We start from the raw sequence: 27054 nt of genomic DNA, 5'->3' as shown, positions 1-27054 counted from the left end.
TGAGGCTAAGTTGGTGCCAAATACAGAGAAAAGGACAAAGAATCCTACTCCAACCCCAGTTTTTGGCTAGATACTGCACCACTAAATAATCGGCCCCTGATCATTCTTGCCTTGGTTTGCAATGTATGGGTTCGGGTCCTGGAGAAGTGAGTAGTGAAGACGAGGTTACTATAGCTGGGTTCCAGTCAGAAGAGTCTCATTGTCTCCAGCCCCAGATCTAGAACCAAGGCTTGGGATTTTTACACTGAGAGAGAGAGCCAGGCCACACAACAGATAACATCCTAGTCTCTTCCCAAAGAATTGATTTCATTTGCAACAGATGCAGAAAGCTAAAGCCTAAGAAATGCTTAACACCCATGCAAATATGGTAAAAAAGTAATTAGACAGAGATTGGTAGGTTGATTAGAAACATATGCTAAAATGTATCCTGGCTACTTTGCAGGAGAGCACTGGGGAGACAGCTGGGAGGAGCCCTCCAGAACTCAGAACAGACCTCAAACCCAACTTCCAGACCTGCCCATTCAAAGGAGATTTTAAAAATTCACCTGAAGAGCAAATTATGATCCTGGGCAAGGTTGAAGACACTAGAGCAATCAGCCAAAACTTAGTAGGAGATGAACAACCACGTGTAGTCAAAGAAAACCCCTGTCATTCCAGCAAACACTCTCAACCACTGAGACGTTTCTTCAATCCCATGACCAATTTTGATTTTTACCTTTTTCCTCGTTTCCGTAGATACGTCAATATCTGTTGTCAATTATATATGTGGAGAAGGGGAATTTGTGTTTTTAACTATTCCTAGTTTTGTTTTTGTGTTCTATTGTGTGATGTTTTAGATGATTTTATTTGTTTTGTTGAGAGCTTTCACTTTGCTGTCCAGGCTGGACTCAGAGCTCTAGAATCTTAGATGCTAACATTAACTCTATTTCATGGTCTAGTAGTCTACATGCTGGCAAAAATGCTTTTCATCGATTTTTCCTTCCCCAGACACTTTTAGAAAATTCTTTATGATGTTAGGCAAAGAAAAAAAAAGCTTGAAAATGTTTACAATGTCTTCAGTCACGATGATTCTTAGATTATTCAAGGTTCACAGTCAAAGTTCAGGATGTATCTCTTTTAGTCCAGCAAGTCAGATTTGTATTTCCCTCACAAGAGACAGTGATATACTTGCAGCTTCCTTTGTTCTAGAGCTCTTGACAAAGCTCAAGAAAATATTATTTACCTTTTTATATAGGCAGAATTCGGAAACTTGTTGGTAGATTTTTCACACAGCTGTGTATATTTTCATCCATTTCCTACTCTCAACTTATATTTTAAATAATTCTAATTTAACATTTTTATCTATTTGACATACATGAGTTCTGTGTGGGAAAAACTATCTTTAGTAATGAACAAAAATACTGATTTTTCCTGCTATTTATTAATGTGAGAGAAATAAAATAAAAATAAGAAATTTTGTTGAAAACCTATCATATAATCATATAAGAAGCATACTCCAGTTTCATGCTTATGACATATCGTGTTTTCTTTCCGATTCTCTGTTCCATTAGGTTTATGATAAAGAACATTTACTCCAGAGGCAAGAAGAATCAAATTCTGATGTGAAAGGTAACCTTCCGTTTTACCTTCCCACAAACAATTAATTTATTCAAAAATACTCATTTTATGCCATAACTTTGCAGCTGCCACTGTGCTGGGTGCCAAAGATTCTAAGATGTGTATAATGACTGATAAGCAGGCAAAGGTGCTTGCCACACATACCTGGCGACCTGAGTTTGATCCCTAAGACCCATGTGAAAATGGAAGACGAAAGCCAGTTCCACAAAGTTGTCCTCTGACCTCCACATGCTGTCAGTGGCATGTACTCCCCCCATACACACACTTTATGTATGCACACATGACACTGTAATAATAAATAAACAAGTACGTTTTTAGAAAAATATATGATACCAGTTCTCCCTTTCAGGAGCTCGTCTTTTAACCAGGGAAGAAAAGCAAGTGAGAAAGCACTGTGTTGCGGGTACAGTGCCCACAGTGTGTGATTCAGGTACAGTGCCCATAGTGTGTGTTTCAGGTACAGTGCCCATAGTGTGTGTTGCGGGTACAGTGCCCATAGTATGTGTTGCAGGTACAGTGCCCATAGTGTGAGCTGTATCTCCAGGGAGCAGTGACAGGAGCAGTCAGGGACCCGGAACAGCAGAGAGCCCACATGTTTGAGGCACACTCTTAGGGTTATAGAAGGTTGCCTTTCAAAGATAATATAGAGATTTAATGGTTTTTAGACTGTCCACTCCTGTCATTTCATAACTTAATAGAGTAGGATCCCAGAAAAGAAATTAAATATGCAACATTGTGCTGCAAAGTGCTGTTTGATACATGTCCTTACCTACCTAGCATTGCTGATAATTTCTATCACCTTATCCTTAAATCCCCCTTAAGAAAAATCCTAAGATGTATAATAAGTATATAAGTATATAGGTGTGTACTTTATGTAATATATATCAATCATGATAATTTACCAAAAATAATTATTTAACTTTATGTATATGTGTGCTGATTTATTATACATTTATATCACCATTATTCCCCCAAATGGAGTTGAGGTATCCTAATTCAAATGTATACATACATGTGTGCATAAATTCATTCAGTCTGTGAAATAGTAAACCTAAACATTGAAAGATAAAAACCATACCAAGAACAGGGGAGGTTATATAAGATTCATTTCACTAGAACTTTAAAATAGCCATTCTTTCTGATAGTGACCACCAAGAAATTCAGTAATTCTTTATATATAACATTTGTTTAAAATGTCAGAAATCAGAAATAAAGATAAACACAAAAGGGGCTAGAAAGACAGCTCCATTGAATAACATGTTTGCTGCACAAGCATGAGTTCCTGAGTTTGGATCCTCAGAAGCCATGTAAAGCAGACACAAGAAGACACATGTGTAATTACAGTATACCTATTATAAGATAGGAGAAGAATGCAGGAAGCTCTCCATAAGCTTGCACACCAGCTGTCTTGGCTCCTGGCCTCTGCACATGTGCTATGGCATGCACATGCCCACATACATGTACACACACACACACACACACACAAAGATCCTTAAAAAGATAAAAGAAAGTAAAAATAATATTTTAGAATACTTTTTACCTTTTTCTAAGTCTTTACACAGACACCACATTTTAATGAATGACATAATCTTGTTGTTTTCATGTTTCCTTTTCATTTAAAATTAGAATATTTTATAAACATTTTTGCATGTGAAAAATGGCAGGAAAATATTTTATTCTATAAATCTTAGTTTGTATAGCTAGGCCCACTGTTCAACTTTTATTTTGTTTCTGACTTTCCTCTATTGTAAACAACATGAAAATCTCTCCATTTGTGTATACAATTATTTCTTTCTGATAAATTCCTAGGGAAGGAATTGTTGTATAAATTTACCCCAGGGGTATAAATACTTGAAATACAACAAAAATTTATATTTGAAGATGACACATGTTAATTTCATTGAGTGAAACTGCTGTTCACACATTATTGGAACTTTCATCTGTCACTCATTTCCATTTGCTGTGATCTTTTACCGTCTCTAGACCCAAGGCCGACGGTACCAGATGTGTACGTGGCTCATTGTTTCAGAAGACCATTGCCTAACCAAGGCATGGGTGAGTACAGAGGGCTCAGAGTCTGTGATCACCTGTCAGCTGAATATGTGCAACAATACTAACCTTTGTCTGATCAAGGCCTACATATAAAGAATAAGATATTATCTTAAAATCAATTGTCAACCAAGCAATTCACCTTACCAGAAATTTAGGAGCTTAAATTTTTTTTTTTTTGCTTCTTTCTGATTCTAGAAATGCATAGAAAAAGCCAACAGAAATTGGTTATTCATTAATTTTATTTTTAATTTTGTATTAACTTTCTTTGACAATCTCTCTCTCTCTCTCTCTCTCTCTCTCTCTCTCTCTCTCTCTCTCTCAGCACCTACTCTCTCTTTTCTCCCTCTGAGCCTCATTAGTTCTCCCTCCTCTATACAAACCTCTTTCTTACAGCCACGTGTTTTGTTTTGTTTTGTTTTGTTTTGTTTTGGAACCAACTTTGTGACCACAGATTTACAACTATCTACTGGAGTTCGATTGGATTAACAGTAGATATACAACTGAAGACAATGACTCCCCTTCTCCCAGAACCTGTCAGTAACCAGGAGTTCAACAGAGAGGGGTTGGGTTCAATGAGCCCCTCCCTATGTACGACTGATTATGGACATGAATCAGTTTCTTGTAGTTTTATACTACCAAAAAGAGAACAGAATATTTTACCTCATTATCTAATAGTAGCATTTACATCTCATCAAATCCTGAGGCATATAAAAACTGAGAGTACTCTAGTCTTAGTCCTAATTCATTAAGCCTAATTTATCGGGCTCATACAACTTTTGACTACACTTGGTCCAAGTAGTTGATTAAATTGCAATACAGTTCATTCTGTTGCTAAAGATATTGTGAAGCAAATATTGTGAAGCAGTTTTCAGTCAAGTATATCGAAAAGGTAATGAATAGCATCTCAAGGCCAGATTGACCTATGTATCCCTTGACAGACAATGCTAAATGACTATGTTGTTTTACTGACAATTAAAGGGCATATCTGACTAGTTAGGAATAAAGCCTAGGTGGACTGAGGGCAGATGTGGGATCCTCAAAGTAAACTGTCTAGCTTGAATAGATAAATCCTTGTCTCCATATATAAGAATATAACAATCAAGGAAGACACAGGGTGTCAATCTCTAACGTACACAGACACACAGACACACACAAGAGAGGACATGGTACAACATGTAGAAACTCATTTGAGATTGTCTAGGAAGATAAACTAAAGTAGAATTGGTGCACACTTAAAATGGACTAGGGAGACAGATCTACTCACACATACATCCATAGTTAAATCTTTGAACTCTGTTCAAACACAAGTACTGCCTAGATGAAGCTGATCTGGCATACTTCAGATAACTAAAACATTGTTTATTAAGTTCTACTAACCTTTTACACAATAGACTCCCTCCCCCCAAACTACCCAGAAAATGAAACATATCTAAAATACACAAGACAGTTTAACTTAGCCAGAACAGTTTAACTAAGCTTCATGTAGCTTAAAACTATAAATGTAGCTATAATTGTATAAACCTCAGAGCACTGGGCTACTAGACTATGTCCCAGGTAGTCATCCTCACTTTGAACTGAATAAATTCTTTGTTCTCACATTTGACGTGCCTTCACTTGCCTGTTAAATTGTTAGAGGCATCCCAAAGGAAAACAGGTAAAAGTACATAGGTAAACTAAGTTTCATGAATCTGGGATTAGACAAATAAGAATTAAATCAATTGAAAATATTTTCACCTTTCTCCAAAACAACAATATTCAGTCAAAGTAGTAGATGGTGAACTCACTTGCATATTACATGTGGGGTATGTTAGTCTCTTGCATGGAAAATTTGAGGCTAAGGCTAGCCTCAAACTATGTAAGAGCATACTTTTAAAAAGAGTTAAAGTCTGTCTCAGAGGAAAGAAATATTATAAAAGTACACCTTAATCACTATGCACTAGTTAACTTGTTCTGCTGTTAATTATGATTGCCACTGTTAAATTATTCCTTTATTATTTTGCTTAAATAATAAGATTCTAAAATGGCAAAGAAAAATAATTTATAGTAATATGTAACTTAGGCTCCAATTTTTATATTAAAATATGTGCATAGTAATTTGTCATACATTACACTTTACTTTGCTTAATACTTCTGCATCCTAGATCAGTTCTCTAAAATGTTGATCACATTCATGTATATGTGAATACCCTTCACAAGTTGGGGAGGTTGTTTTGCTTTGAGTTTTGGTGACGGTGGTTGCTCTTCCTCCTCCTCTTCTTTCTCCTCCTCCTCTTCCTTCTTCTCTCTCTTTTCCTTTTTTTGAAGTCTTGCTGTATAACCTGGACTGACCTGGAACCCAAGCCAGACTTTGACTCCCCAGACCCCTGTATCTACTTCCCTTGCTAAGTTATCACTAAAAAGGGATTTGACTCCCTGAGTAGGTCTTGCTTGCTTCCTTTTTCCTTGCTTTTTCTACCTTGTTTTTCACCTTCCTTTCATTTTACTGCACTCAGAGTCTCTCATATGCTAGGGAACTCCTCTGCCACTGAGCCCAACTCCCAGCCCATAGATTACTTCCCAATCGGTATTAATATAGTCTCCTCTTGGACCAGTCTTATTAAAAGACTCACAAGAGGACTATGTACTCATATATTTCATGTGTGTGAACAAAACATTATTTGACTAAAGATGAGCTAAATTATGTTTAGTGTACATATTGAGAGTACACAAAGGAATTGCCAAGGAAATAAAAAAACTTAACTTTTGTTGGTCTTAAAATGTAACCAGATATTTTATGGTATATTCTCCTTTTTAGTGAAAATTCCTGGACATGGCTGTTATCCCCGAAAACCACACTCAAGGTAGGTGAACTAGTCTTGATTTCTCCTAACTATTTTATTCTTTTTCTTCTGTCTTAGAATGTTTTGATTTTGAATTAAAGAAACAGATAAGGTTACTCTTTGAAAAAATGTTGATCAAGTTTATCTTTAGGTCTTACCTGTCTAGATTACTAAGATGTAAGAGCACCCACAGATGCAGTTCTGAGACAAGTTCAATATACCCAAATTGTCCTCGATGGATTCCTTAAAGTCTTAGCTAAGTGTTTATTTCTGTGTGTTTATCATTGAATTACCTGCGATTTCTCACTTTAAAAATAAAACTTTCTGGCAAGTTCATTATCACTGTAGGATGAATGCACAGCAATCATGTGATCTACTAATGCCTCTCATAGTTTATGGACCATTGGTCACACTGAGATAAAACTAATGTCTAAGGTCTGGAAAAGGCACAGAAAGTGAAGTCAAAGATTACATTGACCAGCTTGGAATCTCTGTGTGAACTGGTAACTATTGTATGTCTATTGCCTTTGGCTAATCTTCCTGTCCGTAGTACCAATCAACCACTGTCTGGACGGTGACCCAAGTAATCACAAATCAGCATCTGAGAATCCACTGAATTTACACAGCTATATGATTTCACTACCAGAATTGATGGTATACCTTTCCTTCCTTCCTTGACTTCTTTCTCAAAAACCTGATTTCTATTCAACAGCAACAAAACAGGGTTGTGTTTAAATGTGTACTCTGTTACTCCAAAAGCCTAGAGAATTGGTTATGGAAGTGACTATATGGCAGGCATCTCTGGACATAACTATACTTGGACCTAGAGTTAAGCATTTAAGATAAGATATCCTATGAAAAGAAATCAAATGATAAATATCAAGATAAGAAAATATGGGGCTTGCTGGGCAGTGGTGGCACACGCCTTTAGTCTCAGCACTCAGGAGACAGAAGCAGGTGGATCTCTGTGAGTTCAAGACCAGAGTGGTCTAAAAAATGAGACAGCAAACCCTGTCTCAAAAAAAAAAAGGGAAGAGAGAGAGGGGGGAAGGAAGGGAGGAAGGAAAACAGGGAGGGAGGGAGAAATCAAAGAAAAGAAGGAAGGGAAGGGAGAGAGAGAGAGAGAGAGAGGCTGAGGAAAGGTCTCAGTGGTTTAGAACACTTACTGTTCTTCCAGAAGATCTGTACAGCTGACATGCAGTACACATAAAAATTCATGCAGATACAAACACATACACATAAATAAAAAATAAATGTTTAAAAAGATAGTAAGAGCAAACTATAGAAAAGGGTGGTGCATGCCTTTAATCCCAGCACTTGGGAGGCAGAGGCAGGTGGATCTCTGTGAGTTCCAGGCCATCCTGGTCTACAAAGTGAGTTCCATGACAGGCTCCAAAGCTACACAGAGAAATCTTGTCTCGAATAACAGACACACACACACACACACACACACACACACACACACACACACACACACACAAGCACTGGAATTAGAAGATAGCACTGTTAGATTTAATGCTGCCTCTTATTACCTATATGACCATAATTATCCCCCTTTTTAAATGAACTAGCTATCCTGCCTATATCACAGGCTGGTGAGAACTCAAAGATTACATATCCTAAGGTATAAAATGTAAATAGAAGAACTACATTACTCTTGTGTAAGTGGTTGACACTGAGATTACAATACTCAATTTCTTTCAGCACCCAGCATATGATTCAGAGTCCTAACAAAGACCAACAGACATATAATCTAGAAACTTGTAAGAATCCAGTCCAAGAAGTGCAGTCCAAAGAAATCAACATGTATGAAAGCTGTGTCAAAGGGCCATCCTTGAAGCATCCTGTGAACAAAGAGACTTCAAATTGGATTGAGAAGACAATAATACCAACAGGTTTTTTAAATTATTGTTTCATATTTTAATAAGTGCAAAGATCCTTTATATTATGTCATAATATATCTCATCCCATCTGGATGACAGGAACTACATTAGTAAACAGGAAGTTAATAACCATTGCCCTCCTGTCTCTGAAAAGTACTTACCTTATCCATCCCTGAATGAGCACATTTAAAATGTCATTACTTTAATATAGCCTTGAAAAATTTTAGTTGCATTCTTTGAGATAACTCTATTACCACTACCCTACAACCAAGGAACTTTGTCTTAATTCTGTGACCATATTCTGGTAGTTTCTGCTTCCCAGGCATGGGGTTTTCAGTTGTAAACAACCTTTAATTTTGTCTTTCTAAAGTGGCCCAAAACTAATTGAAAACCACTGTAGGCCATAGTTATTGCCTTGACAGGTGTCTATTCTGAACTACCCCTTTCAGAAGGCCAAAGGACATTGGCCCAATTCTGATTCATCATAGTAACACATGTTGGTTTAAGTTGTAGAAAGTAAAGCTAAAGTCAATTTCACCTTCAGTCTCCTTGAATGAATCTACAAATCATGCTAAATGAAAAACCAGACATAGTCAGGAGACAGTGGTACACGCCTTTAATCCCAACACTTGGAACACAGAGGCAGGTGGATCTCAGTGAGTTTGAGGCCAGCCTGGTCTACAGAGTGAGTTGCATGACAGATAGGACTATTATACAGAGAAACCCTGTCTCAAAAAAGAAGAAAAGGGAAGAAGAGAAAAGAAAGAAAGCAAACAAGAAAGAGAAAGAAAGACAGAAAGAAAAAAAAACAAAACCAGATATAAAATAGAAAATGCTATATGAAAGCAAAGTTTACAAGAGGAAAAAAAAAAAAAAACAAATACAGTTCCCTGGAATAGGAGCTGTATAGAAAACTGGATGTACCATCAGAATCCATTTATGGATGATGTTTTTCTATACCCCAATTGTAGTGATGATTTTACAAGTCTTGACAGCTGTTGAAATGCCACGGTCTTGGGCCAATGCAACTAGCTTAACAATTAATATCTGCTGAGACACAAGAGACAGAATGGAGCTGCCATTCTGTCTAGACGAACTGCATTGGAAGTGTTCTTTAGATGTTGGTGTTGAGCTACTGAATAGGCTGCTGATTATTAGTATGGAGTTCAGAAAAGAGAACTGGTCTTAAGACACATTTGGGAATTTTGAAAACATAGATCATGGTTTAAAGCATAGTTCTGGAAGGCATTTCTAAAGAAGTGAGTGAGCATTATAGACAGAAAAGGACAAAGGACCAAATCTCCAAGAATCCTTACAGTGATAGGTCAAGAAAAGAATAGGAACCAAAACAGAAGACTCTGAGCTAGGAGGTAGTATACAAGGAAAAGCTTGTGTGTAGGAGAGAAATACAGAGAATAGGTAGTCCTAGAAGCTAAGCTCAGAGAGAATGATCAGCCGAGTCTGAGACTTCTGATTAGTCAATTGAAATGAGCTGACTTGAACTTTATAACATTGGAGGTTCTGAGCATCTTCTTTTGGGGGGGAGGGGGTCCGAGACAGGGTTTCTCTGTGGCTTTAGAGGCTGTCCTGGAACTCTGTAGACCAGACTGGCCTCAAACTCACAGAGATCCAACTGCCTCTGCCTCCCAAGTGCTGGGATTAAAGACATGCACCATCAATGCCCAGCGGTTCTGGGAATCTTGATCAGAGACATTTTGGTACTACTACAGCTAAGGTATGTCTAAGGATGGGAGAGAAAAGCTGGAGGCTTGCTACAAAGCCTGAAGACCTGAGTTCAACCCACTAGAGCTCACCTATAGATAGAAGAAAACTGACTCCACAGTTCCTCTGCTCTCAACATATGCATGACCTTCTCCACATATACACTCTACATAGAATAACATTTTAATGTAATTTAGAAACTAAAATAATTGTTTTCAACCTTATCTGTTTTTTTCCGAGCTAAGATCCTCTTCTTTTTCTTTTTTTAAATCATTTTTTATTTGAATTAGAAACAAGATTGTTTTACATGACAATCCCAGTTGCCTTCTCCTCCCGTCCTCCCCTACCACCCCCCCCCAACTAAAACCCTACCTTTCTGCTCCCTCATGACCTTTGCGTCCTTCCTCTTCTTCCCTTCTCATTCTCCTAGCTCCCTCCCCCTCTTCCCGTGCTTTCAATTTGCTCAGGGGATCTTGTCCCTTTCTCCTTTCCAGGGAACCATGTTTGTCTCTCTTAGGGTCCTCCTTGTTTACTAGCTTCTCTGTCAGTGTGGATTGTAGGCTGGTAATCCTTTACTCTGTCTAAAATCCACATCTGAGTGAGTACATATCATGTTTGTCTTTTTGTGATTAGGTTATCTCACTCAGAATGGTTTATTCTAGTTCCATCCATTTTCCTGCAAATTTCATGATTCCATTGTTTGTTTGGTTTTTTTTTTCCCACTGAGTAGTACTCCACTGTGTAAATGTACCACATTTTCTCTATCCATTCTTCGGTTGAGGGGCATCTAGGCTGCTTCCAGTTTCTGGCTATTACAAATAGTGCTGCTATGAACATGGTTGAACAGATGTCCTTGTTATATGAATGTGCTTCTTTTGGGTATATGCCTAGGAGTGGAATTGCTGGATCTTGTGGTAGACTCATTCCCATTTTCTTGAGGAGTCGCCATACTGATTTCCAAAGTGGCTGTACAAGTTGGCACTCCCACCAGCAGTGGAGGAGTGTTCCTCTTTCTCCACATCCTCTCCAGCATAAACTGTCATTGTGTTTTTGACTTTGGCCATTCTGACAGGAGTAAGATGGTATCTCAGAGTTGTTTTGATTTGCATCTCCCTGATGGCTAAGGATGTGTCTTTCAGCCATTTTAGATTCCTCAATTGAGAATTGTCTATTTAGTTCTGTACCCCACTTTTTTTATCATTTTTTTATTTGAATTAGAAACAAGATTGATTTACAAGACAATCCCAGTTCCTTCTCCCTCCCTTCCTCCCCTACCACTCCCCAACTAAAATCCTACCTATCACTTACCCTTTCTTCTATTCTTCCCCTGACTCAACCTTTCTACTCCCTCATATCCTCTGCATCCTTCCTCTTCTTCTCTTCTCATTCTCGTAGCTCCCTCCCCCCTCTTCCCATGCTCTCAATTTGCTCAGGGGATCTTGTCCCTTTCCCCTTCTCCAGGGGACCATTTATGTCTCTCTTAGGGTCCTCCTTGTTTACTAGCTTCTCTGGCAGTGTCTGTACACCACTTTTGAATTGGATTGCTTGGTGTTTTGGAGACTAGCTTCTTGAGTTCTTTGTATATTTTGGAGCTCAGCCCTCTGTCAGATGTGGGGTTGGTGAAGATCTTTTCCCAGTCTGTGGGCTGCCATTTTGTCTTGCTGACTATGTCCTTTGCCTTACAGAAGCTTCTCAGTTTCAGAAGGTCCCATCTATCAATTGTTGATCTCAGTGTCTGTGCTACTGGTTCAGGAAGCAGTCTCCTGTATCATTTAATTCAAGGGTATTTACCACTTTGTCTTCTAGTAGGTTCAGTGTGGCTGGGTTTATATTGAGGTCTTTGATCCATTTTGGCTTAAGTTTTGTGCATGGCAATAGGCTTGGGTCTATCTGTAGTCTTCTACATGTCTGCATCCAGTTATGCCACCACCATTTGTTGAAGATGTTCTCTTTGTTCCAGCGTATAAATTTGGATTGTTTTTCAAAAATCAGGGGTTCGAAGGTGTGTGGGTTAATATCAGAGTTTTCAACTCTATTCTATTGGTCTACCTGTCTATTTTTGTGCCAATACCAAGCTGTTTTCAGGACTATAGCTCTGTAATAGAGCTTGAAGTCAGGCATGGTGATGCCTTTATTGTACAGGGTTGTTTTGGCTATCCTGGGTCTTTTGTTTCTCCATATAAAGTTGAGAATTGTTCTTTCAAGGTCTGTGAAGAATTGTGTTAGGATTTTGATGGGGATTGCATTGAATCTGTAGATTGCTTTTGGCAAGATTGCCATTTTTACTATGTTGATCCTATCTATCCAAGAGCATGGAAGATCTTTCCATTTTCTGGTATCTTCTTTGATTTCTTTCTTTAGAGAGTCAAAATTCTTAGGGTATAGGTCTTTCATGTTTTTGGTTAGTGTTAGCCCAAGATATTTTATATTGTCCACATCCTATATTAAAGAGTCCTTCATTCTTAATAGATGACTTTAATTCACATTTCACACACACACACACACACACACACACACACACACACACACATGCAAACACACACCCAAGAGGTGATCTGGCAAAACTTTACAACTCCTACAATAAAAAAATTAACTTCATATTAATCATCCTTATTTCATAAAAATGATATCCTTTTTTAAGACTAATTTTCCAGGAGTGCTCCGATCCCATGCCCGGCAGTTTCCTCAGTGGCATAGTTTTAGTGACTACTACTTACCTTCCTCATGATCAATAAACAATAAATCACCACCCTCCCATCATCTTGGGTGTACATCTCAACCTATTACACTCTGACTTCCGGTGTCACAATATTAATGAAATAATTATATCCACAGCCATCAATTATTACTACTCTAGTTTTCCTACTACTAGTTGTTCCTAGCACATTTTAAACTCCCTCCCTCCCTCTTAATTCACTGAGCTCTTTAAAATGTTTGTACCATTACTCTGTTTTATTTCATTCTTCTGGCTGCTCATTAACCCTGATGAAATATGTGAAGGTGAGTCCATAGAGGATGTTACCTCTATCTCAGCATTAAGTCTTCTAGTGCTTGTCTCTCTTCTCAGCCCGGACTTGCCTCCCCAGCACTGTCCTCTGAACATGTGTCTTCAGTCAACATCCAAGCATTATAACTGTGTAACTCCAATGTAGCTCATTCCCCCGTTCTATACTTACCTGTCTACTGGGCATCTCCATTGTGTTACCCTGGTTCCTGGGCATTCCTGTTCACCTTACCATACTGGCAATTTCTCTCTCCTCCTGCTTTCTACATCTCAGTCAGTATATTGCCATCATCCAGTTTTCTAAGTGACACCCTCCTCTTCTGAAACCCTGATTATGTATCAACAAATGAAAATGTATCCATTCTATGCCTAAAGATTCTCCCAGGTCTACTCACTCCATCCTTATACTACTGCTTTAATTCAGATCCTCCTTGTCTCTGTCCTTTGAATTCCTTCATTGACAGTAGTCAGTTATAGTCAGAGGTTTCTCATCCCACCTGCCAGTTCCCAAATAACCACTTTAAGGCTTAACAGTAATTATAATTGTTTGGCCAATAGCTCAGACATATTACTGACTAGCTCTCATAATTAAATTCACCCATTTCTGTTATTCTGTATTTTACCATGAGGCTTGTGACTTGTTACCTCACATCTTGCTTCCCCAGTGACTACATGGCATCTTCCTGACTCTTCTTTCTCTCCATATCTTTGTTTGAATTTCCTACCTAGCTATATTCTTCCTGGCCATTGGCCAAAACAGCTTTATTCATCAGCCAATAAAAGCAACACATATTTGCAGCATACAGAACATCCCACATTAGTTGTTCATTCTCTGTCCCACCTGCCAGCTCCTAAATAACTACACAGAGACTTCCTATTAATTATGAAAGCTTAGCCAATAGCTTAGGGTTGTTTCTAACTGGCTCTTAAAATAACCAATTGCTATTAATCTATGGGCTGCCAGGTGGCTTGTGGCTATTACCTCTCCTCCTGAATGTCTTGTTTGTTCTCTGTCTCTCAGCATTTCTGCCCTCTTCTTTCCAGCATTCTCTCTGTCCCAAAAATCTTGCCTAGCTATTGACAGTTTAGCTTTTTATTAGGCCAATCACAGAAATCTTAAACTGTTGTCAAACTTTTCATGACTTCATATTACATAATCTGCAGTATGAAATACTTTAATCTAGATCACTGCTATACTTAGTATAGTTCTCATCCAAGACCCTGCTGAATTTTGTGCTCATTGGGAAGCTTCCCTCGTCCATTATCCTTTGTTCCCATTGTAAGTTTCCCTAGAAGTACATATCTGTAACCTGAGTGAGTGTCCTAACTTTTCCTGTAAGAATACATTTTTGAGGCAGGGGAAATGGCTCAGTAGGTAAAGCACTTAGTCAGCATGAAGAGTTGAGTTCAGATCTTCAACACCCATGCAAAAAGCCAAATGTGGCAGCACCAGCAACTTCTGCACATGGGTTAGGGGGTTATGAGAGGGTGACAGAGACGAGCAGGTCCCCAGAGTGCTCTGCTTAGCCAGTCTGCCTAAATCAGTGAGCTTCATGTTCAGTGAAAAACCTTGTCTCAAAATAAGATGGGGAACAGTAGAAGATACCAGAAATCTACATGGCCTCCACATAGGCATACATGTGTGAGTGCACTGCACACATTCATTCACATACATGTGCATACATACATATATACAAATGAAACAAAATTTCATTGATGCTTTAGTTTGTCTCTAATCTTGACCCAGCATAATGAAATTAAGGATTATGTTTCCCATATTTAATTGCCAACTAACCAAAGTGCTAGCTACTTAGTAAGTATTGAGTGTTTGTTCAGTAGCCTAATAGTGGCTTCTAGAGATACTGTGTACAAGTTCATTTGTCAGCATTGACAAATGAACTTGGCAAATTGTAGTCATTATCTTTCAGCTCCAACTGAATTTAATGAGCATTTTTGTATTTGGTTTACTTTCTTTTTGGTAATAGTTCTATCTTAAAAACAACACGTCATTGGAGAATTTTTCAGACATAAAAGTAGGGTACAGAATAATGAACTCACTGCCCCCACCCCACCCCTCCGCACCCTCCCTTCCTAGCTTCCTGCTTTTTTGTTTTGTCTGTATTTCCACCATGTTTTTCCTGGAGTATTTTAAAGCAGATTGTACAAATTATAATTTTGCCTGTAAACAATCTAGTGTATATCTCTAACTGGATAATCACCTTAAGAAACAATGGAACAGTGTGGTATTTTTTGTTTTTTGTTTTTTTTTTTTACTTAATTTCAAATGTGGTTTACTTTTCTTTATGCTGTTAAATAACAATTTACATATTATATAAATGAGCCTGGCACTTTCTTTAAGATGCAAGACTAATAGGCAGCTTTCCTTCCGGATCTTTATCCACTCTCTTCCTAAGTATGGTGATTTCATCTTAGTTGTGGTAAATTCTATGTAATATAAAATTTACTCTCAATTATTTTTAAGGGTATAGGTCAGTAGAGCTAAGTTATTTGGCATTATTCTACAAACAATCTTCAAAACTCTTTTTATCCTGAAAGACTGTTTTTCCTTCTCTCAGCCCCTGGAAACTATTCTACTTATTGTACCCAGGCATTCCTTATAAGTGGAGATAAATATTTAGAAGACAGATATAGTATTTGTCTTTTTTGACTACCTTATTTTACTTAGCATATGACTATGACTTCAAGATTTATGTCACTATTTTATCATATCAATAAATGACCTTTTTTGTTTGTTTTTTCGAGACAGGGTTTCTCTGTATTGCTTTGGAGGTTGTCCTGGAACTCACTTTGTAAACCAGGCTGGCTTCAAACTCACAGAGATCCGCTTGCCTCTGCCTCCTGAGTTCTGGGATTAAAGGCATGAGCCACCAATCCCCAGCCAATAAATGACTTTTTTTATTTATTATCTATCCATGGACTCTTAGATTGTTTCCACTTTGTGAATAATGCTGCTATGAACATGAGGTACAAATTTGTCTTTTATGCCATGCTGCCAATTCTTTTGGGATTTGTGGAATCCACTTGGAAACATGATAAATCTGTTTCTAACTTTTTGAGGAAACACACTCTACTGTTCTCCACATTAACTGTACAATTTTACACTCTCAATCAACAGTGCACAGGGATTCCAAATTCTCTAAATACTTGACAATACTTGTTATTTTCTCTGGTTTGGGAGAGATGTATTTTTTAATAACAGGTTAAAAGCTATAGGGTGTGATAAACATTTTAAAAATGCTATTATGCTGGGCAATGTTGATACTTGCCTTTAATCCCAGCACTTGGGAGGCAGAGGCAGGTGGATCTCTGTGAGTTTGAGGCCAGCCTGGTCTACAGAGTGAGTTCCAAGACTGTTATACAGAGAAACCCTGTCTAGAAAAAAAAAGATATATATATATATATATAGATAGATAGATAGATAGATAGATAGATAGATAGATATTGCACTCGAATCACAATTAACACTTCTTCCCTATCTAATGTTAAGAATGGGTTTCAAACATGCTCTTTCTGCAGTATCCCCTAACTCCTTCCCTTTCCTTGGATCAGAAGTATTGCAAACACCATCAATTCTTGTCTTATTCTCTTACCCCTATCTAGTTCTTTAGAGAGCCCCAGACACACCGAGGACCTCCTCCCCATTTCTCACCCTTCTAACCACCTCCACGAACACAGTGCCAGCCACCGTCCTCCTGAACGGCTTCAGTAGTCTTCCAGGAGATCGATCTCCTTGCTTATCTACCTTTGCCCAGTTCACACCATCCTCAACTCAGCAACCAGCATGATCTTATTAAAACAAATCCCGGACTGTGGCACATCTGTCATTAACACTCATGGTTCCTACAATGGCCTATGACAGTGGTTCTCCACCTGTGGGGTCACAACTATCCTTTCACAGGGGACACATATCCGTTTCCCTGCATCGCAGATGTCTACATCATGATTCATAACAGTAGCAAAACTACAGTTAAAAGGGAGCAATGAAATAATTTTTGGTTGGGGTCACCACAACATGAGCAAAACAGTATTAGAGGGGTCATAGCATTAGGAATGTTGAGAACCACTGATCTGTGAGGTCCTATATTGCTGAATGCAAGCTGCTACCTTTCATTCATTTGCTTTCTTGGTGTCCTCAACATACTGCCATATTCCTGTCTTAGTAAGAGCCTTGGCCCTCAACACTTCCTTGTCCAAATTGTTCTTTCCCATGTATCTGTTTGGCTTAATCCATGTCTCCTATGATATGTCAGAATCATAGATAGGCCTTCTCTAATACTTTTTGAATACGTAAGTCAACCATCTTCCCCCCAGATTTCTCCATTTCCCTCCCTAGCCTTATTTTACCCTGTAAACTTTATTGCCTAACATACTATTATTTTACTTATTTTTTTAACCATTGTCATTAAACCATAAACTGTAAAGAGCAAAGACTTACAGATAAAACCCCTGGTGTGGAATTTGGCTTAATACAAAATTGTCAATGAATATATTCATATGTCTAGATATATATGCATATAAATTTGTGGTTGCTTCCTAGAGCCACATCATGAATCGAAAAGCAAAACAAAAAGATGCAAGAGGACTGGCACCAATTGGACAGATGATGAAAAAAGAATCTACAGGGATAAAAGAATAGCTCAAACTCAGGAAATATTACAATATTTACTTCCCATCGTGGAATCCTCTAAAAACATGAAAGCTAATCAAATGAAAGACCTCTTCAATCCAGGAGTTGACTTCCAGCAGCATCAGTAAGTCAGTGGCATTCCTCATACTTACCTATGTGTTGCTGGGGAGCAAACCCAGAACTTTATTTTTTCTTCTTCATTTTTTTATTTGAATTAGAAACAAGATTGATTTACATGACAATCCCAGTTCCCTTCTCCCTCCTGTCCTCCCCACCACCCCCCAACTAAAACCCTACCTATCACATATCCTTTCTTCTAATCTTCACCTGACTCAACCTTTCTGCTCCCTCATGACCTCTGCATCCTTGCTCTTCTTCCCTTCTCATTCTCATTGCTCCCTCCCCCCTCTTCCCATGCTCTCAATTTGCTCAGGGGATCTTGACCCTTTCAGAACTTTATTATGCTATGCAAATGTTCTAACTCCAAGCTACCCCTATTTAATACAGTTTTATAAGGAAACACAGCTTGTTAGTTCATTATCTTTAGAAACAAACATAAACTTTTAAAAACATCATACACTACATCACAAAACCCAAGGTCATAATTATATACCAGGTATGTAAAGGATTAAGTTATAAGGCATTATTTGACCTATTACTTGTATAACATATTTTAGTTTGTATCTGCAAAGTAAGTATGCATAAATAAGATGTAACTAGAGCATGACTTAACAATTTTCAGATATTTTAAAACTTTATACTCCTGAGTGAAGGGAGCAGGATTAAAATAATTAATCCTGGCTACTTCAACTGTTTGGTACTCAGTGGAAAGCAATAATAAGATTATTTCTTTTAAAGATGAAAAACAGACATATCTCCAAGGCATAAGGAAACTTTGTGCCTTATACATAAATACATAAATAAAAGTAAAGATAATAAAATCTAAAAATAGCAAATATAATAGTATAATTGACAACATTTTGTAAACTACTTCCCATATGCTAGATATTTTTCTAAGTTATATACTTATGACCAGCAGGGCCCCTTATTTACAATTTCTGCATCCCTGGATATAACTAATCTCAGCTCTGAATATATTTGTAGCCTATTCTTGGTTGACTATGCAGATACAGAGATCCCCAGTACAGAGGACAGACTGAGCACCTTACATATTACATATAGGAAAGACATGCAAGCTGGATGGTGGTGGCCCATGCCTTTAATCCCAGCACTCAGGAGGCAGAGCCAGGTGGACTCTGTGAGACTAAGGCCAGCCTGGTCTACAGAGTGAGTTTCAAGACAGCCAAGGCTATACAGAGAAACCCTGTCTCAAAAAAAAAAAAGAAAGAAAGAAAGAAAGAAAAAAGAAAAGATACAAAGACATTAAACAGCTTTTGCAAAGCCACATAATAGTTAGGACAATTTGGATTCAAACTCTGTTAAGAACTTTGATTTCAAAGTCCTAACTACATGTCTACAAATTAACTGGAAAATTGTGGAAATTTTAATGGGAAAATAGGCAAAGATTATAACTAAGCAATTCACAAAAGAAATACCATGGACAGCAAACATTTTGAAATGTTCAATCTTGCTAATTTAAAAATTACAGATTGAAGAAGCAGTGATAAAACACCATTCAATTATTTTTGCTGTTCAGTAGGAGAATCTATTCCCTGATTGCGGGACACAAGTTGGTACTTTCTGGAAGGCATTTCAACAATAGCAATGAAAACTCGTGGTGTCACATTACTCTTTCTCTTTTCATCATTCACTCTGTCGGTAGTGTTTGGGGTTGATCCCAGGGCCTCTCATTGGCTCCTAAGACACCATCAAGCCACCCATCTTGACTACAGAAAATTCCACTTTGGGAAGTTAATTTTAAGGAAAAAACTAAATAAGAATTGTAAGACATTTGTAATGTTCATTTCAGTATTGTTTATAGGAGTTGAAAATTAAAGAATGTAAATGTTCAAGAATAAAAATTAAATTATGAAATATTATGTAGTACTTCAATATTGCAAGTGAAAATTAATAGGAAATGATGTTCACAATATATGTGTGTAACATGGGCTATATATTTGGTGTGATTATGTTTACATATATGTATGCATTATACACATTCGAATACAATGTAGAAGAAAAACTCTAGAAGCACATGTCCTCAAGAGTGATTATTTCTGGATGGGTATTAGTGAAGAATAATGTTCCTCTTCATAAAGTTTATTCCTGTACTGTATAACCATCAAAATCAATATGATTTTTAAAATGGTGGTTATTTCTAGTGAACACTGTAGCAGTCATGATGGGAAAGACCCTACATGACAGGAATTGAGTTTCATAATTAGACAGCTAAAATTGCTGTGTGGTTAGCTAGCCTCTGGTATCCTCCTCTCCTCCTGCTTGCTCCTTTTTCTTCCCAGATTTCTCCTTCTATTTATTCTCTCTGCCTGCCAGATCGGCCTATCCTCTCTCCTGCCTCACCATTGACTGTTGAGCTCTTTATTAGACCATCAGGTGTTTCAGACAGGCAAAGAAACACAGCTTCTCAGAGTTAAACAAAAGCAGCATAAACAAAAGCACCACATCTTTACGTCATTAAACAAATGCTCTACAGCATAAACAAATGTAACACACCTTAAAATAATTTTCCACAACACTTCTGGTCTCCACAGGCAGGCACATTTCCACACAGCCATACATATATACATGTAATTTTTGAAGCCTTTTTATTCTAAATTAAGGTTGGAGAGATTGCTCACCTGTTTAGAGTGCTTGCCGCTCTTACAGAGAAGCCACATAAACTTCCCAGCACCCGTGGTGGCCACAGCTGCCTGTAACTCCAGTTCCAGGAATCTAACACCCTCTTCAGGCCTTTTGGGCACTTGCACACACGTGGTGGGCATGTATATGGTAGCAAACATAAACAAATATAAAACCATTTTGAAATTACAGATCAGGAAAACTAATTATAAAATGCAATAGATATCAGCCAAGAGCCTGAGAAATTGAGACTCTGGAGTTAGCAATAGGCCTAGGTAATAATTTTCTAGTCATTGTAATAAAAGAGTCTTTACATACTTCAAATCTAGAAATACTCTGAGTGTGGACAGGCCTGAGGCTGAAGGTGTTGACAAATACTATAGCAACTAGACCTCTTTGTTTACAAATTGTTTACAAATAACAGCCCCATAGACACCAGTCAGCTATAGAAAGGTGACCTTTACAGACTAGTGTTAAAATACCTGATTTCACATGTTCTTCTTTGACACTGCTAGAACGCAGCTGTCTCACTATGTCTCACACGAGTGTAGCCAACATTTGTCACATGGTATCTGCTCACATAGGCTGGCATGGGCCACTGTTATCTGTGGTGTTTAGCTGAGGCAGAATGATTATTGCCGAATAATTTTCTGTCCTGGTCGGTTGTCACTCTCCTCCACACTTTTATCCGGGTTTTTGTGCACTTGTTTTTCTATGGGTGTCTCCAATTGCTGTTTGATCAGTTCCAAGTCTTAGATAAATGAGTTAAAAAGTAAAGCCTGAGATTTGTCACTGTGCCATTATCTGGCTCTTCAAATTCCCAGCTACTCACCGTCTTTTGGAATAGTCTTATTTTTGTTTTAGCTGTAACACCCACAGGGTTTTGACAGGAAGAATAGATCCCCATTCAAAAAATTTTAAATGAAGAGCACATGATTTAACGCATCATTTGGAGACTGGGAGCACATCGCCCCTCTGTTTATTCTTTGAAGTTGTGTTTTCAAGGAGCCATGAACACGCTCCACAATGCCTTGTCCTTGAGGATGATAAGGAATGCCTGTTTTGTGGTCAATTTTCCATTGAGCACAAAATTGCCAGAATTCTTTACTAGTATATCCAGATCCATTGTCTGTTTTTATCACTTTTGGAACTCCCATGTAAGCCAAACATTTTAAAAAGTGACTTATCATATGCTTAGTGGCTTCTCCAGTTTGTGCAGTGGCCATTAAGAAGCCTGAATACGTATCAACGTACACATATTTTAACTTGCCAAATTCTGCAATGTGAGTAATATCCATTTGCTGTAAATGATTAGGAAGCAGGGCTCATGGGTTTACTCCTAAATTAGTTACAGGTAAATATTGTGGGCACACGTCACACTGTTTGACAATTTGATGAGCAGTCTCTCTAGTTAAACCAAATCGCTTTCTTAGACTTGTTATTCTTAGGATGAAAGTTATGCAACTGCTGAGCTCATTCTACCTGAGATAAAGCGACCAATTTTGTTAATCTATCTGCTGACTCGTTCCCTTCAGCCAGTGGGCCAGGAAGGTTTGAAGAAGCTCTTATGTAACCCACAAAGCACAGCAATTTTTTAGATGAACTGCATTCTGAATTTGCTTAAACAATATTCTAACCTGATCATTACTAGGTTCCAATGCACGGAACTGTCTCTATCACTTGAAGAGCCTTAAAAACATAATGACTATCAGTATACAAAGTAAATGAATCATTTACTAAAAGCTGAAAGGCCATTGCAACAGCTTGTAACTCAACTATTTGAGCTGAAGCTGGAGCTGTTTGTCCTATATATTCTTTGCCATCAATACCATAAGCGGCTCTTCCATTAGAGGAACCATCAGTAAAAACTAATATAGTATTTTTAACAGGATTACTCCTATAAAAGGATGCATTAGTGCAAATTGTAACAGTCTATGAGCTGGAAACTGATTATCAGTTTTTCCTGAAAATTGAGCAAAAGCTATTGCCCACAAATCACTGTTTTGCAATAGCCAATCAACTTGCTGTTTGGTATAAGGAACATGTATTACACTTGGTTCTCTGCCAAAATATCTCCTAGATTCCATAGGGCACTTCTGCACCATACAAGCTACTGCTTCAAAATAAAGATTTAACACTGGCTGGGGAGATAGGTAGGTGCAACCGTAGTAATGGTCCCTCCTGCTAGAAGACACAAGTCAGACTATGCTGCACGGGAAGCACATAAGCTGCCCATGTTTTGCATAGTCAATATAGCATATTTGCTGATGCTGGATTGCATTCTCCAACTGTAGAAGAACTTGTCTAACCTCTTCAGTTAACTGTCTAGGTGAATTGAGATCACTAGCTCCTTTTAGAATATCACTTAAAGGCTTCAAATTACCAATAGGTGCTCTTAAAAAAGGATGTAACCATTGGATATTTCCCAACAACTTCTGAAAATCATTCAAAGATTGAAAGTTACCTTTTCTAATTTCTAATTTTTGAGGCTTAATTTCTTTAGGATATAACGTATGTCCCAAATACTGAAAAGGCGGCTGTCTCTGCACCTTTTACTAATTACTAACCCTGCTCTGCTGCAGCTGTCAATATGTAACAAGCAAAACCTCTTCACACAGGCAAGCAAAATATCATCCATATAATGAACAATATAGACCTGACCTGTGGAAATTCGTCCCTAACAACTTGTATAGCTTGAGCCACAAACTTACCGCACAGTGTTGCACTATTAGCCATGCCCTGGGGCAAAAACCTTCCAATGATACCTGCTCATGGGTTCCTTAAAATTAACTGATGGAACTTTAAATGCAAATCTTTAACAGTCTTGAGGAGCCAAAGGCATGGTATTACTTTAAGTCTACAGTAATCTTATAAGTATCCTTTGGTATAGCTGCAGGACTAGGTAGCCCTGGCTGTAAAGCTCCCACTAACTGCATGGTCTCATTAACTTTTCTCAAATCTTGTATCAGTCTCAATATCCCTGACTTCTTTTTAATCACAAAAACAGGAGAATTCCATGGGGAATTAGAGGCACAATATGACCACTATCCAGCTATTCCTGCACTAACTGCCTAGCAGCCTGTATTTTTTTCTTCTGGTAGAGGCCACTGATCTATCCATATCAATTCATCACTTTTCCACATAATAGGGTCTGCATGGAATGCAGGCTTCTCAGTGACCTCTGCTAAAAATACCCTAATCCTGCTCTGGGATGTCTCTCACTAGGCAAGATAAGATCAACTCTCCCCTCATCCTCCCTGCCTCATCCTTGATTGGTCAACAGTCCCTGCTGAAACAACTGATTAGTAACAAGTACATTGTGCTATACAAGTACATTCCCATTCGGGCCATAACGTCTCAGCCCCACAAATTTACAGGTAAATGAGGAACAGTGAATGGCTGAAAAGCCCCTTTATGACCTTCCTCATCTCTCCAGAAAGTTCAGTGCTACTCTGCTCAGGATTCTGAGTCTGACCAATTCCTTGTAGCTGTGTAATGGTCACCATTTTTGGCCATGTTGAAGGCCACTGACTGGCTGTAATAACTGACCTGCCTGGGCCTGTATCTAAAAGGCCAGAAAAGGCCCTGCCATTTATATATAAGATGATTTCTGGGCGCTGTGGACCAGATTGCTTGTAGCCAGTAGGTGTCAGATGAGCCAAACCCAGATTCTCTTCTCTTATCTCTCTTAACCAGGTTCTTTGTTTTCACTTGGGGGAGTAAAATCAGTTGAGCAAGTCTCTGACCTGACTTTACCACTGAAATTCCAAAATCAGCATCAATCACTCCTAGAGCAACAAAAATTCCCTGCATAGTTGTGCTACTTCTTCCAAACAGCAATCCGACTGTGCCACTCGGCAAAGGACCATAAACACCAGTGGGTAGAGCTAGCATCCCTGTCTCTGGAGTTAAACCGTCAGCAGTTGAGTATAGGTCCAGTCTGGCACTTCCTGCTGTGGCTCTGTAGAGGTCCTGAATGGATTTACTTGTGGGGAAACTGTTGCTGAATGGCCCCATAGATTTGTCTCAGGGCCTGCAGTGGGCCCTCTAGGTAGTTTCCCTGTCAGGGATTCCCCTAGGCATCTCTCTTAGATTTACATTCATTCGCCCAGTGCTTTCCTCTCGTGCATCTCAGGCACAAACCAGTTTCCCTATTTCCTTCTCTGTTAGGACACTGTCTGGCCTGGTATCCTTTCTGACCACATCCAAAGCAACCTCCAGAAGGTTTTGTGCCTTTTTTCCTCCCTATGCCTTGATTTCTCCCTAGGAATAACATATCCTTAACTGATGTCCCTTGTAAGGCAGCATCCATAGCTAACCCTTGAGTGTATGCGGGCCCAATATCTGAACAAATCCTAATAGACTCATCTATGCCACCTTTCTTTCTATAAAGTCTCAGTGCAGCCTGGTATGCTGCATTGCATTCTCATGGGCTAGCTGTCTATCAATCAAGAGTCCAGCCTCTGTGTCTCCCATTATTCTGGATGATGCCTGCATTAGCTTAGAGACAAAATTCTGAAACAATTCATCAGGTCTGATCTATGTTAAGTCTTCAGTCTGTGCCCCAGCAGCTGGAGGCTTGTTCCAGGCTCTTTTGGCAGCTGCGCCAATCTGTGTATACACTGCTACCTCAAAACCTAACTGCTGATCTGTATCCTTGTATTGCCCTTCACCAGTGAGCATTTCATAAGAAACAGGTTTGGGGCTCTATTCTCGGATGCCATCTGACACTGCTCTGCAGATTCTGTCTTCCACAACAGATAGACCCCTCCTGATAGGCAGGCCTCGGCTCTCTGTTTCCAATCTCCTGGGGGTAGAGCTTCTATATCAATACTCTCTATTAGTGTCTGGGTAAAAGCTGCTGTTGGTCCATACTGAGCACAAGCCGTTTTTGGCTCCTTGAGCTGTTTAAATGGTATCAGCGTATGCACCCTGCCCATGTTTCCTTGAGCACCCCTTTGCTCCATTACAGGAAACGTGAAATCCCTGCACATCTCCTCCTCTGTCCGCCGCTTGTCTAACACCAGCTTGCACTGGAGACCTCTGACCCTCTGCGGCTGTCTGCCATGACTTGAGGGGTCCCTGCATCTGAGGCCGAACTATACTTGTTACCACAGTAGACAAAGGAATGTTTCTCTGATCCGAGGAAACCTGCAAGGTTCTTATCTCCTATGAGAGCCATTCTAGTAAATCTTTCAAGCCTCTTAGCTCTTGCTGAATCTTACCACTAGGTTTCTGCCTCTGTATCCCTAGTCAAAATCGAGGGAGGTGAAGACTCTCCATTCTGATACTCAGTAACTGTCTCTTCAAACTCATCCCAATCTTGCTGCCCTGTGTATGCTTCCTTATCTAGCAGCTCCTCTGTAGGTGTGGAGGATTCTATCATGCTACTAACCGGTTCATGGGTAGATACTTCCTGCTGCACGGCATCTGATTCTAAGCTCTCCTGTATAAGCGTCCATAACCAAAGAGTATCTGTAGATATGCTTTCAGGACCATGTTCATAATAATGCTGTTGGATCTTTAATCCAACCTCATTCCGTATACTGGAATCTATATTCCCATGGTTGGGAAACTCAGGACATACTTGCTTTACAAATTCTAAAAATTTCTGTAATAGTTGCTGCTCAACTTCTGTTCCCTTTGTTTTCAAAATTTCTCTGACTGTATCGTCAACTGCTGGCTACTTCTTTGTCTGTTTCCAATCTCCTGGGGGTAGAGCTTTTCTACCATTTCTACAATTACAAACAATTTTACAGCCCACTTACCACCGTTCTCACCACCTTTCACTTCTTTTTTCTATGCGCACTTCTTCTCACACTCGATGTCTATTCCTCTGTGGTGTCCATCACTTCTGACCCCTGTTCTCAAGTCCCACATTTTGGCGCCATTTATCGCTGACTGATGTTTTTGGGGCTGCGATCAGAACCAGCCAAACAACCCCAGGTCTGACCCTGAGTGGGGTAGTGTGGACAAGGGAAAGCTAGCTATCCAACAACATTAAAGAAGAGACAGACATTTGGTCATAACAGGAGAGCAATCAGTTAACACTGAAGGCGCCCAGTTTATTGATGCATCATCTTAAGTAACCATCCAAATGGGGCAATGGCAGAAGACATCTGTTATCATGTATAAAAGACTGATAGCAATTATTTCCCTTAATCCTAAAGTCACTCCTTTGCAGCACATACTCAAGCCTTCAGGCACCCCGCACCAGAACATCTCACCAGCCTTCAGGGTGGGTATAGACTCCCCCTGGCCCAAGGAGTCATTCTCCACTGAGGACAGGGCATAGAGCAGCTATTAGCTGACATCTAAAAGACAATAGAAATTCTGGGCTCTTCTGAACTTGTGGCAGGGTGGAATAGATTTCCAAAATATACAGGCCCTGACACCTTTCCCCAAAGGACACTGGAGACCACATAGGGACTCTACACTTCTGTACCTATTAGACAGAAATGAGGTTCTGTAACAAGAAGTCTTTACTCTATCTGCCCAAGCCCTGCTGCCACGTGGGCGCCCAGAATAACACACAGAGTCTTGTATTAG

The 27054-nt window shown here is 39.0% G+C and overlaps 1 protein-coding gene across 16 annotated transcripts in view; it reads left to right on the top strand.

The window, feature by feature from the left end:
- The window catches only part of Agbl3 (ATP/GTP binding protein like 3), an 88028-nt gene that overhangs the window by 45624 nt on the left and 15350 nt on the right, over positions 1 to 27054 (top strand). For 8 of the 16 annotated variants that reach the window (XM_027391432.2, XM_027391431.2, XM_027391433.2 and 5 more), the window contains 7 exons: positions 443 to 607; positions 1551 to 1608; positions 1967 to 2047; positions 3601 to 3672; positions 6464 to 6509; positions 8193 to 8383; positions 17656 to 17869. In XM_027391432.2, the coding sequence (XP_027247233.1) occupies positions 443 to 607; positions 1551 to 1608; positions 1967 to 2047; positions 3601 to 3672; positions 6464 to 6509; positions 8193 to 8383; positions 17656 to 17869 (827 nt within the window). Of the gene's footprint in view, positions 1 to 442; positions 608 to 1550; positions 1609 to 1966; positions 2048 to 3600; positions 3673 to 6463; positions 6510 to 8192; positions 8384 to 17655; positions 17870 to 27054 lie in introns of those variants that run through there. The other 8 variants (XR_004771681.1, XR_004771679.1, XR_004771678.1 and 5 more) reach the window with 6 other exon arrangements.

Source organism: Cricetulus griseus, assembly GCF_003668045.3.
Source record: "Cricetulus griseus strain 17A/GY chromosome 1 unlocalized genomic scaffold, alternate assembly CriGri-PICRH-1.0 chr1_0, whole genome shotgun sequence".
NCBI classification, from domain to species: domain Eukaryota; kingdom Metazoa; phylum Chordata; class Mammalia; order Rodentia; family Cricetidae; genus Cricetulus; species Cricetulus griseus.
Note: the sequence above shows the minus strand (reverse complement) of the source record. Positions and strands in the feature narration are given on the sequence as shown.